Source organism: Oryza sativa, chromosome 4 (genome assembly GCF_034140825.1).
Source record: "Oryza sativa Japonica Group chromosome 4, ASM3414082v1".
Taxonomy (NCBI): Eukaryota; Viridiplantae; Streptophyta; class Magnoliopsida; order Poales; family Poaceae; genus Oryza; species Oryza sativa.
The window spans coordinates 36,056,832-36,072,500 of NC_089038.1; the positions used below are offsets into that span (position 1 = coordinate 36,056,832).

Below are 15,669 nucleotides of genomic sequence, written 5' to 3' on the forward strand. Positions count from 1 at the left end.
TGATAGGTCAAAATGTTGGGCCCGTTACCACTTCTTGATGCTCGCCGGCTTGCCGTTGGTGCTAGGCAGTGCAGCTGTTGAGCTTCACGATGTGACTTTTACGCTGATTTGGGCTGAGTTCGCTGGAGCTGTTGTGGCTAGGGATGGCAATGTCCCCCGCGGGGCCGGGTCCCCTGGGCGGGTGGGATTTTTCACCCGCGGGTGCGCCGGGGTCGGGGCCCCGCATTTGGCCGGGGAGGGGACGGGGGAACATTTCACCCGCGGGTGACCCGCGGGGCCCCGGGGAGGATATATAAACCCTCAAAATATAGCCCATTGAAAGCAAAAAAAAAAGCCCAACCCATCCAAATAATGTACTAAACCCTAGCTCTCACTCTCTCCTCCCCATTTCCCCTCCCCTCCCGTCACACCACGTGAGACAGTGGTGGTGCATCTCGTCATCTCCCCTACCCTCGACGTCGCTGGCCACATCTCGGCGTTGCCAGCCACCATCTCCCCTCCCCTCCTCTCCAGTCTCCCCTCTGGCGTCCAGCCTCACGTCTCCCGTCCCCTCCACGGCTCCAGCTCAGGGCCACGGCGGTGCACAGGGCGCCGCGGCGGCGGCGGTGCACAGGGCGCGGCGAGGCGATAGGCGCGGCCGGCGAGGTTGCAGCGCACAGGCGCGGCGGCGGCCGGCAATTCACGTCTCCAATACTCCCAAATACTCCAGGCGATTCACAGGCGAGGTATTGCTCCATCTCCAATACTCCAAGTCTTCAACTGTGCCTTGTGAATGAAACTGTGCCCAAATGCATGTGTTATTGAGTTGGTCTCTTAGGAGATAATCCATGTGATGCACTAAGTTGATAATTGTCTTGGATTTTCTATGCTGATTGGATAGAGATACTACTCGCTGCGGGTCCCTGCAGGGGTCGGGGGCGGGTGGGATTTTTCACCCGCATCCATGGTCGGGGCCGGGGCCGGGTAGTAAAGTCGGGGGTCGGGGGCGGGGCCGTTCCAGCCCAACCCGGCTCCGACCTGCCCTGTTGCCATCCCTAGTTGTGGCTCGGAAAACGGAGCTGATCGTTAGGCAGGAATAAGAGTAAATTGCATGGGTGACATACAAATTTGTTAGGTGGTTTAATTTAATACATAAACTTATAAAATACTCGTTTGGATGCACAAACTTGTCTAATTCGTATAAACTAGGATCGCAATGACTTGACAAGGTTAATCTTACAAAGCTAATGTTGATTAGAATGTGACGTGCATACGTAAAGTGAGTACGCATAAGATGTGCTATATTTATAAATGAGGAATTTCATATATTTCTTACCCTTTCTAAGCATTTTTAGCTATAAATTTGGACACAGGTAGTATATCTTTACAAAAGTTGTACTTAGCCAATATAAGATTATTTAAAAACTATGTCATTATCACAACAGTTGAGACGATAAAAGCTCTAACCATTAACTAAAAGAATATTTATTTTATTAACTTTTTTTTCTATTTTTCACCCTCATGTAACCATGTTTCCATATAGAGTTTAAGAGTCGTTGTTAGGCCATTGTTACCGTAGCAATAACATTTTATCTCTCATATTTCTCTTTTCCATGTCAACAAATATTCATAATTAGCAACGCTAAGAAAGAACAATTGTACATGACCTTAACTTGTTGCCTTTTAATTTGCAGTAACTCGTGCAGTTTGAGTGGAACTGACTTAATTGTACACCTTGCAACGATCGCCTCGCCTGTAACAATTTTTCATATACTCTTTCATGTCTCTCATCTACATACAGACATACAGTGCAGTGTATCAAAACAGAACAAAAAAAACAACTTCCATCCGACAGAGTGTATATATCATTCCTTTCCTTTCCATTCCAGTTATATCTCTACATATATATCTGTTTCGTGCGTGTGGTTACAATTACATCATCTATCTGTACAGCCAGCAACGCTGTCGATCTCTTCTTCCGCTCTTTTGTTGGTTGGTGTTGCCCAAGTAACAAGTGAAGACGGACGGGCAACACAAAAAATGAACAATTCAATGCATGCCAACAATATATATATAGTAGCCAACCAAAAATCTCTGTCCATCATCAGGAATTCAGGGATGGACCAGAGGCAGCTCAGCTCCCTTGCATAACTAGATCAATCAGCGATCCGTCCGTAACGCCTGCGTGCCTCTTGCCTGGTTGTCCATGCGCGCCCTTCGTACCGCCTGCTGGATTTGACGCTCGTGTTCTTTGAGAATCTCCTCCATGTTACCTCCGTGAGGCATCAACGGCCCAGAGTAGTGGATCCTGTTCTTCTTACTGCCATTCACCTGATGATACGCCATACATGCCTCCACGTTCGCTCTCATGACCTAGAAATTCTCATATTAATCGGAGAAAAAGAAAAAGCAAAATTCATACAGAAATACAATTTAGAAATAGCTGAAATTCGGAATTAAAAAATAAGGAATATTAGAATATGAGACTAGAGTCCATATGAAAATATAATTTAGAAATAGTTGAAATTCGGAATTAAAAAATAAGAAATATTAGAAGAGGAGACTAGAGTCCATATAGAAATACAATTACGAAATAACTGAAATTCGGAATTAAAAATAAGGAATATTAAAAGACTAAAAGTAGAGTATAGAGTCTATATAGAAATACAATTAGGAAATAACTGAAATTCGGAATTAAAAATAAGGAATATTAAAAGACTAAAAGTAGAGTATAGACTCCATATAGAAATACAATTAGGAAATAACTGAAATTCGGAATTAAAAATAAGGAATATTAGAAGTAGAGTATAGAGTCCATATAGAAATACAATTAGGAAATAACTGAAATTCGGAATTAAAAATAAGAAATATTAGAAGTAGAGTATAGAGTCCATATAGAAATACATTTAAGAAAAAAAATGAAATTCGGAATTAAAAAAATAAGGAATATTATAAGTAGAGTATAGAGTCCATATAGGAATTTAAAACTAACTAAAATTTGGAATAAACATAATAAAATTAAAATTAGAGTTTAGAGTCCGTATAAAAAGACAATTTACAAATAACTAAAATTCGAAATTAAGAAAAACATGGGAAGTAAAAAGACAATTTACAAATAACTAAAATTCGAAATTAAGAAAAACATGGGAAGTAGAATTTAAAGTCAATACAGGAATACAATTTAGAAGTAACTAAAATTCGAAATTAAAAATTAAATAATATTGAAAGATAAGTTTAGAGTCCACATAGAAATACAATTAGAAATAATAAAAATTCAGAAATAAAAATAAATAATATTGGAAAAAAAGCATAGAGTCTATATAAAAATACAATTTACAGAAAATTCAGAATTTTTTTTAAAAAAATATTAAAAGACGAGTCTAGAGTCCATATAGGAATACATATAATTTACAAATAACTAAAATTTGATATTGAAAATAATTAATAACTAACACGTATATAAAATACAATATGAATATTACACATTAGTAGTTTTGTAAAGTTATTGCAAAATTTAAAATTATGTTGTCATTTTAATATATTTGAATAATATAATGAGAAAACATATATTCTATTATATGAGAGAAAATATAATGATGCTAGCCGCACAATCTGCGCGGGCCCCACGCTAGTTTTTATTAATGTATAGAGGCGGGTAATTACCCAATGAATGGTGAAATGCGGTCTTAATTTTCTCCTGTCCTTTTTTCGCACAAATGAAAAAGAAAGTTTATATAGTATATAGCTGACTCACCACAGTATGCTCCTTGTTAGCCGCCCCACCTTCCTTCCGATGGGAAGATGACGGTCTTTCTTGAAACTGGTGTGTCCATTCAGATCTACCGGAGGAATCAACAGCAGTTAATTGCCTGTACCTTGACCTAGATGGATGCTCTCTCAAATGTGGCCTCTTGGCACCATCCCCATGGTTAGATGACCGAGTAGCACCGCCTCGTGGCTCAGCAGCACAAGACAAGTTCGGCATCTGAGATGTGTAAAATCTTTGGGTCTTTTCATCAGTCTCATTCGATCGGCCCAGAGTAGACGATGAACGGCCAGCATGCAACAGAGGAACACGCTGAGCAATGCCATTTTCGCCGACTCTTGCTGGAGGATCAATTCTAAAGCCACGAATGCCGTCATCCATCCGAGTGCCTTTTCTATTTGCCTGTGCCCGTCGTTGCTGCACAACAGAAGCAAAAACTTGAGACTAACAACCTACAACAGAGAACGTGCAAAATAGATTGTTGCAACACCAGTTAGGCACTATACATCTAACATAATTTTTATTTTTTAGATGCCATTTTAGCAAGATTGTTTTGCTTTGCTGATTCTTGCTTTGGTTGGGGCAAACGTATGTCAAAAAAACTATGGCACACTAGCTCCTTGTTCTATGTTCATGGAGCTAAATCACCAACTTGGGCTAGATGTAGTTATGCACATAAATGAGGGGTTTACATATCATCAAACTCAGACTCAGCCGTTCAAATAGTGGATATGGCATATGCAATAACTTATGTGGATGAGAAGTTACATAATAAAACTGAAAAATACACCTGCTAGTTGCTACATCAATTTCTACAGAAGTTGCACTCTTGAATGAGAAAGCAATCATCCTCACGTTTATGGTGCCCAAACAAGCCCAGGCAAATGAGGTACATGGCATCCTAGAATACTGTGTTTCTGTGTTTCGTCACCGTCCTCGCCGCCGGCCACCCGAACCGCCGACGCCGCTCCGGCCGCCGTTCCTCACCACCGAAGCAACACCAAGCTCCGGTGAGTTTCCGCCGGATTCCTCGTGCATGCACCCTCTGTGGCTCATCTCTAACACCCCCGTACTCTCGAAGTTGCAGTTCGCGCCTTGAGTCGACCCGGCGACGTTGACGCCGGAGTTTTGCCGTCGTTGGCCAACAACCACCACCTCCGCCGCTCCCTGGACCTCGCTGCCTCCGTTTCTCTGCTTGGTGAGCACCCTGATACCATATGAGAGCACATGCACTAACCCTTTGCACTAACCAAGCCTCTGCATGCACATGCATGGGCATACCGAGACACACCGCCATTGTAGCTCATGTTCCATGGGCTACAGACCACCATTTCCCTCACCACCACCACTCACGGATGCGCAAGAACGTCCTCTACATTTTCTATTTTGTGCTCGAACCGATTCGATCCACCGATCGCCGCCGGTGAGCCGTAGACCGAGCTCAGCCATGGCTGCTCCCGATGTGAGCTAGCTGGGGACTTCATTTCTTGAATTTGATCGACACTAGGGTCCAATCTGAAAAATGCCATGACTCATATTACTATAGCAGAACCTTGATGGAAATAAACAAAAGAATAGGGACTCTTAATAAATTTTGCTGTCCAAGTGGCAGAAGAAGTGCGGGTTGATTCCCCCAACTTACGAGGGCCTCTCTGCAAATCTCCTTTCACTGACCTGTGGACCCGGCTGGAATTCAATTTCGAAAATTGATTTCTATTTTGGTTTAAAACAGAGAATGAGCAGAACTTCTAAAATTTGTAGAAAATTCATTTTAACTTCAAAAATTGTGAAACCAGTTTTATTAGATCCATAAAGCTGTGATATATTTTAAAAAATATAAAACTGGGTACTTTCTGTACAAACTTTTCCTTTATTTTTGTTTTGCCATAATGTTGCCTAGAACTTGTTAAATCCATAACAAATTGAATATAGCTATAAAAATTGTGAAACCACTTCTGTTAACTTTATAAAATCATGCTCTGTAACATTGTGAAAGTAATTTCTTCACTTCTGTACAAAAATGTTGCTTAATAAAACTTAGCCCTTTTTAAACCTTTTTAATTGTAAAATGCATATCTCTGTGAATAAAAAGTGACAAAATAAAAATTCCTTCACCAGAGACCACCTAAGACCAGCACACACTCACTGCATAAGTTTCATGCATTTTGGTTTTTATGCATTTTTGTATTTATCGTATACGTGTATTTTGTATAGAGGAAGAGTACGTCGAAGAAGAAGAGGGTGAGTTTGTTGACGACCAGGTTCAGGAGTTTGCAGATGAAGGCAAGTTTGCCCCTCCTTTGATCACATTGATTCTAAGTTTTATTGGGCTAAATGATTCTATTACAAACATGCATTCTACCTATCAAGTTGTAGTATGTCAAAACTGTCCTTTTGAACTTTAGGGCTGCATGACTAGCAGTATGTCAAGTTGGCAACCTATAATGCTAATAAAGGGTTTGACATTGTGACGAAAAGAAATGTATGTATGGTTCCATTTATGCTAACGATGTACTCCTTCATCAGGCAGCAGAAACATCGGTTAATGATAAGTATAGTTATAAGGGGATTAGGGAAACAACCTTTTCAGATGATAGAGTCTCCATCAGCTTTGACGCTCGCTCTTGTTCTGAAAAAGAGGGGATATCAATGTTTAAGAGAAACAAAAGCATAGGGGGTAATATAATAGTACTAGAGAGTGAATAATAATGGAGCGAGTAGGACCTCTGGATGTATAGTCCTGCGTAGTCCTAAAAGCGGCATAGAGTGATAGTGAGAAATTGGCAATGACATCATTCAGTGCGGAGTGAGTAAGGGTATTGAGGGAAATGGTGATGCGAGGTAGACCCTTTGCCTTTGTAGCAACAAGATGAACACGATCAAGCCCTGTAGTATTATCCATATGAGCATAGGGAAGATGGGCAATGTAGTGTAGTGTAAAAAAGCGTGGTATAGGTAGTTTGGGTACTGACCATTGTGAGGGAAGATGAGGTTGACTTCCCCAGAGGAGAGGCAAGATTTGAGGTAATCCAGGAAGTCGGAGCAGGAGCCGCCGATCCCGACGTCGTCTCTCTGGAAAAGCACAATGCGATTAGTGAGACTGATACTGATTAGGGATTGGGAGGAGAAGGGGCTTACGAGATCGTCGATGTCGGAGAGGAAGAGGGAGCGGTCCCAGGCGTGGGAGTGGAGGTCGGTGGCGAGGAGGCAGAGTTGGGAGACATCATCAGTATGGGCGTGGGCGTGGGCGTGGAAGAGGACGGGTCGCATCCGTATCGTCACCGGCGGCTTGGCCTCGCCGAACACGGAGCCGAAGGCATCCATGGCCATGGCCATGGCCAGCCAGACTCGACTCTGGTCTGGAGTGGGCCACCCAAGTCAGGGAGAGAGAAAGAGAGAGAGAGTCCTTGGGTGACTCGGAGGCTATGTTCGGATTACTAATCTATCTATATACTACTTAAAAAACACGTAGTGGTGATGGTGAAGCCAGAGCAAACACGTGATTCAACGTAGAAACGTACACCGTCACGTTCGGAGTGAAAAAAAAAGCGCACACTCCACCACCGCAACAAAAAAAAACAAAACAAAAAAAACCGTGAGCCGCGGCCATCCTCCGCAACGAAAAAACAGAACAACCCTAGATCCGCGTCCCACGCCCCGCGCCGCCCTCGGCCTTCTCCCTCTGCCGCGTCCTCCACCGCCGAGGCGCCGCCTCCTAGCCGCCGTCGCTGCGACCCGCGCCACCCTCGACCGCCGACGCGGGAGGAGGACGTCACGCCGCGCCATCACCGCCGAGGCGCCGCCTCCTCGCCGCCGTCGCTGCGACCACTCGCTTGCCCTCTAATCGTGACAACAGCCAAAGAGGAATATACGCCCACCGCCTGCGCCGATTCCTCGCCGTCGTTCTCCTCCGGCCTCTCAGCCACCACCACCAGGAAGGAGACGCCGCCGCCTTTGCTGATTCCTGCTGCCATATCAAGCGAAGCCTCATCGCCGTCCGGTCAGGGACGCCGCCTCGTTGTGGCCAACCTACCCTTGACTGGAAGCGTCGCCGCCGGTTCAAGCTCAGGTTACATAGGCCGGCTCCAACCAGGTACAATACACATGCTCCAAAGAAACAAACGTCTTTGATCTTGTGCAATTGATTCACACATGTATATTTACAATAAAAAAATAGTATTTTGTAGTATTTATCAGTGACATGCATATTTAGACACATTTATATTTGGAGTACATGCACCTGTGATTGGTGGCGTGCATCTGTGATAAGTTTGCTTGGTTCAGATCCAATGTGTTCTTTACCATGGTCAATTATGCTAGAAGGCTTTGATCTGTCAGTAACCGGATTCATGGCCGTCGTTCCACACGTCAAATACTAAAGTATAGGTGAAACTTAACTGCAGGAGATCAGGCCAACAAAACTGAAAATAATCTATGCATCTTATCTTATGAAAATAGTTTATGTCCACTTCCCTGTATCCCATGTTTACAGTTTTACAGTAATCAGGAAAGATCTGGAAGCACATAGTCTCCAACTCTCCATCCTTCACCATCCGGGGCGTGGGACGCGGATCTAGGGTTGTTCTGTTTTTTTGTTGCGGAGGATGGCCGTGGCTCACGGTTTTTTTTGTTTTGTTTTTTTTGTTGCGGTGGTGGAGTGTGCGCTTTTTTTTTTCGCTCCGAACTTGTCGGTGTACGTTTTTACGTTGGATCCCGTGTCTGCTCTGGCTTCACCATCACCACTATGTGTTTTTTAAGTAGTATAGATAGATTAGTAATCCGAACACAGCCTCCGAGTCACCCCAAGGACTCTCTCTCTCTCTTTCTCTCTCTCCCTGACTTGGGTGGCCCACTCCAGACCAGAGTCGAGTCAGGCTGGCCATGGCCATGGCCATGGATGCCTTCGGCTCCGTGTTCGGCGAGGCCAAGCCGCCGGTGACGATACGGATGCGACCCGTCCTCTTCCACGCCCACGCCCACGCCCATACTGATGATGTCTCCCAACTCTGCCTCCTCGCCACCGACCTCCACTCCCACGCCTGGGACCGCTCCCTCTTCCTCTCCGACATCGACGATCTCGTAAGCCCCTTCTCCTCCCAATCCCTAATCAGTATCAGTCTCACTAATCGCATTGTGCTTTTCCAGAGAGACGACGTCGGGATCGGCGGCTCCTGCTCCGACTTCCTGGATTACCTCAAATCTTGCCTCTCCTCTGGGGAAGTCAACCTCCTCTTTCCTCACAATGGTCGGTACTCAAACTACCTATACCACGCTTTTTTACACTACACTACATTGCCCATCTTCCCTATGCTCATATGGATAATACTACAGGGCTTGATCGCGTTCATCTTGTTGCTACAAAGGCAAAGGGTCTACCTCGCATCACCATTTCCCTCAACACCCTTACTCACTCCGCGCTGAATGATGTCATTGCCAATTTCTCACTATCACTCTATGCCGCTTTTAGGACTACGCAGGACCATGCATCCAGAGGTCCTACTCGCTCCATTATTATTCACTCTAGTACTATTATATTACCCCTATGCTTTTGTTTCTCTTAAACATTGATATCCCCTCTTTTTCAGAACAAGAGCGAGCGTCAAAGCTGATGGAGACTCTATCATCTGAAAAGGTTGTTTCCCTAACCCCCTTATTACTTTACTTATCATTAACCGATGTTTCTGCTGCTTGATGAAGGAGTACATCGTTAGCATAAATGGAACCATACATACATTTCTTTTCGTCACAATGTCAAACCCTTTATTAGCATTATAGGTTGCCAACTTGACATACTGCTAGTCATGCAGCCCTAAAGTTCAAAAGGACAGTTTTTGACATACTACAACTTGATTGCTGGATGTTTACCATATATAAATGCTTGATTATTATTTTTTCAGTAATCACTTCTTTTCCCCACAAAATTTCAAGCATGAATGCTCCTGCATCCTTGTTCTCTGTGTTGGCCTATTGTACCAGGAGATCCAGTTATCATTGAGGTTCAATGTCAGATGCTGCTTGCTTCCTCTGTTTAATTAAATTTCTCAGCATATTTTTGTAATGGCAAAGCAATTCTTAATCTCTGCTGTACCAGGAGATCCAGTTATCATTGAGGTTCAATGTCAGATGCTGCTTGCTTCCTCTGTTTAATTAAATTTCTCAGCATATTTTTGTAATGGCAAAGCAATTCTTAATCTCTGCCATAGTTTTTTTCTTCTTGTTGCAATAGTTGGTTATATAAATTGTATTGTGTGATGTTAGTAACACTCTTTGATTTCACAGGAAAAGAATGAAATAATGCAAAAGCAACTCGAAGCTCTTTCTTTTCTAGACAAAAGAAAGGCAACAAAGCCAAAGCTGGTGGCCAATCAGGTTCCAAGTGTGTCTGATGTGACTCAGGGCTCTGATCAGGTTATTGTTCCAGCACAGCAGCAAACACCAGGTAACCATGCTTCTCCATGCAGCACTGAAACAAACAATTCTGTGTTTTCTCAGCTAATGAAATTGCAAACCTGCAGTAGTTTCACCTATCAAAGTTCCTCCAGCTAAAGCCACGAAGAGGATAGCCTCTGTATCTCGGAGGTTGTACGGTTTTCTTGAATCGCTACTTTTACATGAAAAGAAATTTTATTGTATCTGATTGTAGACCAGCTCTGACTCTTGCTATTTTTCTCCAGGGCGAGAGTGCGAGGAGCTTTGTTGCAAGATACTGAGGAAGATGTCGAAGAATAGTCAGATATTGCCTTTTCTCTGTATTGATTAGTTACAAACTTCTAAAGCGTGAGTGTGTGGTTTGTTAGTTTTGGGGCCATTTTTACTTGTATCAAATCTATGAAATCAAGCTAATGCATTTATTGACACAAACCTGCTCACTTTTTATTGTGCACTTTATTTTTCTCTTGTTTACCTGTTTGGCATAAGCTAAGTGTGCTTATCAGTTGTCTTTTAGCTGATGTGGTACTAAGATTTTTTTACCAGTTATTGTATTGCGCATTGATTTTTTTTTTAAAAAGATACTATGAATCAGAGAACCGTATTTTAACTTCCGCTGGCTGGCTTTGGTGTATACAATTTAGTGGTTTAATTTCTTGCAGTGCCTATATTCATAGAATGTACCAGAATGTGTCTATATTACAGTTATCATTTAAAAAACCATCCGCACCTTGGCATATCTACAACAGAATGTAGTGTCAGGTAACCATATAGAAAGATCATATACAGACATCTCTTTCATGTTTTTCTGCAGCTTGCATTTCTTTGCCTGCTGTTATTCATGAAACGTTTTATGGAACATCTAAATCAGGGGGTTATGGTTTGTTTGTTCAGACGAATGAACTCCATGATGAATGTTTCTATCATATGGAATTGCTTGGCTCTGAGTGTTTTGCTTCAAACTACAGGTACATGGTGTAGCTACTGTGCTTGTTTTTTGTCGTTTGGCATGCTATTGCTCCTTAGTACTACCTCCGTTTCAGGTTATAAGACTTTCTAGCATTGCCCACATTCATATAGATGTTAATGAATCTAGGCACATATATATATCTAGATTCATTAACATATATATGAATGTGGGCAATGCTAGTAAGTCTTATAATATGAAATGGAGGAAGTATATTGCTATATTCATTTTCCATTTCAGCAGCTGTATTTTCATGGAACCATTTTATCTGTGTTGACTGACAATGACATGTTCTTCCCTTGAACCGCAGCAGAGTCGACAGTTGAACCTGAAAAGATCTTCTTTCTCCCAGCACCAGCACTAGCATCATCACCACAGGGCGAAGGCATGAACAACGTACGTCCTTCCATGGTCTCGTTCCAGGACAGCCTCTTCCTCTGTGACATGTTGTACTGCTAAATGTCCACGGCGCCGCACAGAGGCAGGTCGTTTCGCCTGGTTTCAGGATTGAGCAGGAGCTGCATGCGCTTGTATTGCTTGATCCATGATTGATAGTCCATTACAGTGCATCCTCGTTGGTGTCGTTTCTAGAACAGGACATGCGAATGTGAGTTCGCTATGCTGTGTGGTTGCATGTCTGGAACTGAGGCGGTGAGGCCCCCTTTAATTCCAAGGAAAATCATAGTAATTTTGGTGGATTTCATTTCAATCGGATTTTGGAGTTTTGAGTGGAGAGCCTGACACTCATCCTTATATTGTTGAGTCAAGCTTAAGTAAATTCCTCTAGATAGGAAGACGTGTTGTTTATTTATACTCTTGTTTTATATTATTAGATGTTTTAACTTTTTTCTATTCAAAATTCTTTAAGTTTTACTAAATTATAGAAAAATTAACATCTATTACACCAAATTAGTTTCAAGTATCTATTGCTATGTGGTTTTTCTTGATCAAACTTAAAAAAGAAGTTTGACTAGGGAAAACAATCCAAATGTCTTACAATATGATGAAACGAGGGAGTAGTGATAAGGCCCCACTAGTTGGTTTTTACAAATTTTTATTTTGAAATTCTTCATATTAAACATTGATAATCGATTTATGTTAAAACTGCATCCTCGATAGAAATCAAAACACGTCTTATAAACTTTAACACTTTAAAATCAAAACACGTCTTATAAAAATCAACATTGAGTGCTTCCCAACCCAAGCCTGTCTTTTAGCTCAATCCACGGGTCCGCAGATCAGTATTTCCTTGCACATCAGTACCCAATTTTGGTTACTAATCGAAACTAAATAGTTTGACTGAATTTCATACAAAAACAGTTGCGCATCACCTCAGTTCTTGTCGTAGTGTATGTAGTATAGTCAAAGAGTAGGCGATCATTAGGTAAGATTCGTGCGCAATAGTGGTCCTACTGAACTACTAGTAGTACAGTACTTGTAGTAACTAGTATTGGCTGCATCCTGCATGCATCCATGGAGTCATGGAGATGTGATGGAGTTTTGGAGGCATCAATGAAACGAGGAAACACGATCGATCGTGTTAAGGGAAACAGTAGTATAGGTGCTAGTACAGTAGTAGATGACGTGAGGAGTCAGGAGGAGGAGGAGGTAGACGACGGCGAGGATCCGGTGCTCATGAGGCCCCGGGTGGGCCTGCTGGGCCTGGGCCTGAGCGCAAGGGTGCACCTTGCCCTGAGCACGGCGTAGCCGAGCAGGCGGTACGCGGCGACGAATCCCAGCATGACGCCCACGTTGCGCCACCGGCACTCGTCGCCGAGCCCCTCCCGGCGCAGCACCTCGTCTCCGGTGGCCACGCAGGCGCCCATCACCCGCGCCACGCACCTCCCCCCGCCCGCGAACTCGTTCACCAGCAGCGCCTCGAACGGCCACTTGAACAGCGACAGGTAGTGCATGAACACCCAGCACGACGGCATCGCCGACCGCGCGGTGAAGTAGCCGGATAAGAGGAAGAAGGACCCCATCACCCCCTGTATCGCCGCATTCCCCACCACGAAGTCCGGCGCTGCCGCCGCGAAGCACACCACCACCGAGTTCGCCGTGTACAGGATCAGCCACACCAGCACCACGAAGTACCCGAACACCGCCGCCGTCCTCCGGAGCCCCGCCATCCAGTATACCGGCGCCGCGAACACCACGGCCAGCGCCAGCTGGAAAGGCAGGAACACCACCGCGTTCGCCACCGCGTAAGACGACACGCGGTACGCGCCCGACGACGTCTCCTTGGCCAGGATCTCCCGCTCCTGCAGGAAGATGGGCAGCGCCTCCGTGGTGGACGACAGCAGGAAGGTGAGGAGGAAGGCGAAGAGGCCGACGCGCTCCGCCACCTTCTCCTCCCCGAGGTCGTAGAAGATGGACCCCAGCGCCAGGCCGGCCACCAGCATGCACACCGTGCGGCACGCGAACAGCTGCCGCGTCCGCGCCACGTTCTTGAAGAAGCGCTGCGCCAGCACGCCCACCTCGCGCGCCCAACTGTTGGCGTACCGGCTCTTCTTCTCAATCTCCATCTCCATCTCCATCTCCACGTCCTCCTTGAGCAGCTGGAACAGCTGCTGCAGCGTGCACCGGTCGCGGGCCTCGGCGGCGCTCCGGCGGCGGAGCGCGTCGACGGAGCCGATGGAGAACTCGACGGTGTCGACGTGCGGGGGCATCGCGAGGCCCGCGGAGGCGAGCAGGGAGCGGAGGGCGTCGACGGTGCCGTGGTGGAGGGCGCAGCCACCGGCGAGCAGGAGGACGGAGTCGAACATCTTGACGATGCGCGCGCCGGGCTGGTGGATGCTGAGCAGCACCGTGCGGCGGCGAGTGTCGGCCATGGCGCGGAGGGTGCCGACGATCTGCAGGGCGGAGGCGCTGTCGAGTCCAGAGGTGGGCTCGTCGAGGATGAGAACCGCGGGGTCGTGGACGGCCGATGGAGACGCGGCGTCGCTCGCCGCCGGAGAGGTCCTTGACCCTGGTGTCGGCGACGCGGGCGAGGATGAGGTCGTGGATGAGGGCGTCGATGTCGATGCGGTTGCGGGTGCCGAGGCGGAGGCAGGCGCTGAAGCGGAGCGTCTCGTGGACGGTGAGGAGCGGGAAGAGGACGTCGCGCTGGGTGACGTAGGCGGAGACGCGGCGTAGGTCGGCGGTGGTGGCGGGGGCGCCGTTGAGGAGGAGCTGGTCCTGGTCGGGAGGCGTGGAGGGGTGGAGGCGGCCGGCGAGGATCTCGAGAAGGGTGGACTTGCCGGCGCCGCTGGGGCCGACGATGGCGAGGAGCTCGCCGGGGCGGGCGCGGCAGGAGACGTTGCGGAGAACGTGGCGGGTGGTGGTGGTCGTGGGATGCTGCTGCTGCTGCTGCTCGTCTTCGTCTTCTTCCCTGCTCCATATCTTCATCATCATGAGAGGGTGAGCGCGCTTTGGATGGGGATGGGGATGGGGATGCGGATGTGGTGGTTGATGCCCCGAGCCTCCACCTCGCAACCATCTTTCTCCATCCCCATCCCCATTGGTCATGGGATGCTGCAGCTAAACAACACAGTGGAGGAGGAGGAGGAGGAGAGTATTGTTGTTGTGCATCGTTGTTCCGTGTGATGGATGATGAGTGTGAGCTGCTAGTGATGAGCGAGCGACTACTGTGTGTGCCCGTGTGAGCTACGTGCGTGCGTGCGTGCCAAATATTGGTTGGTCGGTTAAAACCTTTTCTCTTTCACAAGGACGGGGGGGGGGTGCCTGCTTGGTTTATGGTTGGCTGGTACTACTCCGTACTCCTATCATGCTATGGCTTTCCCTGTTTTGCACCCTAAACAGCAGTATTAGTGTTGTCTGATTGAGGGGCAGAAGTGTCCTGTGATTACAACTGATCTGAGGAAGCTATCGAATCGAGCAGTTTGTGGTTGGGTATAAGCGAGCGCGCAGCTGAGCCAAGGGATCACATGACGTTGTCGGCTAGCGAGCGAGCCAGCCTCAGCCAGCCAGCTTCACATGCATCTGCTGCTTTACCTCGTCGGCCGGGCGGCCAGCCTGAGCTAAGCTAGCCGTATCGTCGTCTCGTCGTTGGCAATCGATCTTCTACCGCCTACCGCCCACCTGCACCAAAACGCATCCATCCTCGCACCTGTATCCGCTTCATTACTGCACTAGACAATTATTAACAATGTTCAAGTTGATCAAAACAAATAGAAAAACTCTAACCCCCCTTGCCTGTCTGCATTTCTGATATACGTTGATTTTGCAAGCAACCATTCACGCAATTATTGCCTACTATCTTTTATTATACAGAAACTATTACTCCAGTCTACTCTTCTCCCGTGAAAATTAAACCTTATACAAGATGTCATGATACTATATATTTGTGCTACATATTTATGCATCATGTATAAATAAACCCTAAACCCTAACCCTAATTAGAAACCCTAAACCCTAAACCTTAATTAGAAAGCCCTAATTAGAAACCCTAATTAGAAACCCTAAACCCTTAACCCTAATTAGAAGCCCTAAACCCAAAACCCTAAACCAGGGTTTAGGTTTAGGGTTT

General features: G+C 45.9%; 2 protein-coding genes, 2 long non-coding RNA genes and 2 pseudogenes across 14 annotated transcripts; 3 read left to right on the forward strand and 3 right to left on the reverse strand.

Annotated features, from left to right (window-relative positions):
- The first annotated feature begins 19 nt into the window (after positions 1-19).
- On the forward strand, positions 20-884 carry LOC136356134 (uncharacterized; annotated as a pseudogene).
- Positions 885-1,728: 844 nt separating this feature from the next.
- Positions 1,729-4,136, reverse strand: LOC136356135 (uncharacterized). Its single transcript, XR_010740870.1, has 2 exons — positions 3,734-4,136; positions 1,729-2,352 (listed from the first exon to the last, which is right to left on the reverse strand). It is a non-coding gene; the product is annotated as an uncharacterized lncRNA (long non-coding RNA).
- A 535-nt stretch (positions 4,137-4,671) lies between these two features.
- LOC107280669 (uncharacterized) lies at positions 4,672-6,071 on the forward strand. Of its 2 annotated transcripts, none has more exons than XR_003241831.2 (3): positions 4,672-4,755; positions 4,827-4,943; positions 5,960-6,071. It is a non-coding gene; the product is annotated as an uncharacterized lncRNA (long non-coding RNA). The 2 variants fall into 2 exon arrangements; XR_003241830.2 differs by having other exon boundaries at positions 4,833-4,943.
- Positions 6,072-6,303: 232 nt separating this feature from the next.
- Positions 6,304-7,145, reverse strand: LOC107277208 (uncharacterized). The gene is made up of 4 exons (XM_066309856.1): positions 6,884-7,145; positions 6,718-6,817; positions 6,470-6,631; positions 6,304-6,374 (listed from the first exon to the last, which is right to left on the reverse strand). The coding sequence occupies exons 1-4, from the start codon at positions 7,079-7,081 to the stop codon at positions 6,304-6,306; spliced, it is 531 nt and encodes a 176-aa protein (XP_066165953.1). The 5' UTR covers positions 7,082-7,145.
- A 217-nt stretch (positions 7,146-7,362) lies between these two features.
- Positions 7,363-11,844, forward strand: LOC107276034 (uncharacterized). 10 transcript variants are annotated; one of them, XR_010740875.1, is made up of 10 exons: positions 7,363-7,838; positions 8,604-8,824; positions 8,891-8,990; positions 9,077-9,238; positions 9,331-9,377; positions 10,025-10,184; positions 10,261-10,324; positions 10,420-10,522; positions 11,069-11,142; positions 11,455-11,844. XR_010740875.1 is itself a non-coding variant. In XM_066309700.1 (8 exons), the coding sequence occupies exons 2-8, from the start codon at positions 8,627-8,629 to the stop codon at positions 10,472-10,474; spliced, it is 786 nt and encodes a 261-aa protein (XP_066165797.1). In that variant the 5' UTR covers positions 7,363-7,838; positions 8,238-8,626; the 3' UTR covers positions 10,475-10,606. The 10 variants fall into 10 exon arrangements, 4 of the variants coding, with proteins under 4 accessions (XP_066165797.1, XP_015636975.1, XP_015636976.1 ...); XR_010740871.1 differs by lacking the exon at positions 7,363-7,838 and adding an exon at positions 10,837-10,936 and having other exon boundaries at positions 7,848-8,824; positions 11,452-11,844; XR_010740873.1 differs by lacking the exon at positions 7,363-7,838 and adding an exon at positions 10,837-10,936 and having other exon boundaries at positions 7,848-8,824.
- An 849-nt stretch (positions 11,845-12,693) lies between these two features.
- Positions 12,694-14,853, reverse strand: LOC136356136 (ABC transporter G family member 5-like; annotated as a pseudogene).
- Positions 14,854-15,669: the final 816 nt, after the last annotated feature.

Bases quoted from the DNA above. Each gene is read 5' to 3' on its own strand.
- LOC107277208 (XM_066309856.1), bottom strand. From the start codon at position 7,081: ATGGCCATGGCCATGGATGCCTTCGGCTCCGTGTTCGGCGAGGCCAAG. The intron at 6,818-6,883 runs GTAAGCCCCTTC...GTGCTTTTCCAG, and splicing joins TCTCCGACATCGACGATCTC to AGAGACGACGTCGGGATCGG. The intron at 6,632-6,717 runs GTCAGTACCCAA...ATAATACTACAG, and splicing joins CCTCATCTTCCCTCACAATG to GGCTTGATCGTGTTCATCTT.
- LOC107276034 (XM_066309700.1), top strand. From the start codon at position 8,627: ATGGCCATGGCCATGGATGCCTTCGGCTCCGTGTTCGGCGAGGCCAAG. The intron at 8,825-8,890 runs GTAAGCCCCTTC...GTGCTTTTCCAG, and splicing joins TCTCCGACATCGACGATCTC to AGAGACGACGTCGGGATCGG. The intron at 10,185-10,260 runs GTAACCATGCTT...GCAAACCTGCAG, and splicing joins AGCACAGCAGCAAACACCAG to TAGTTTCACCTATCAAAGTT.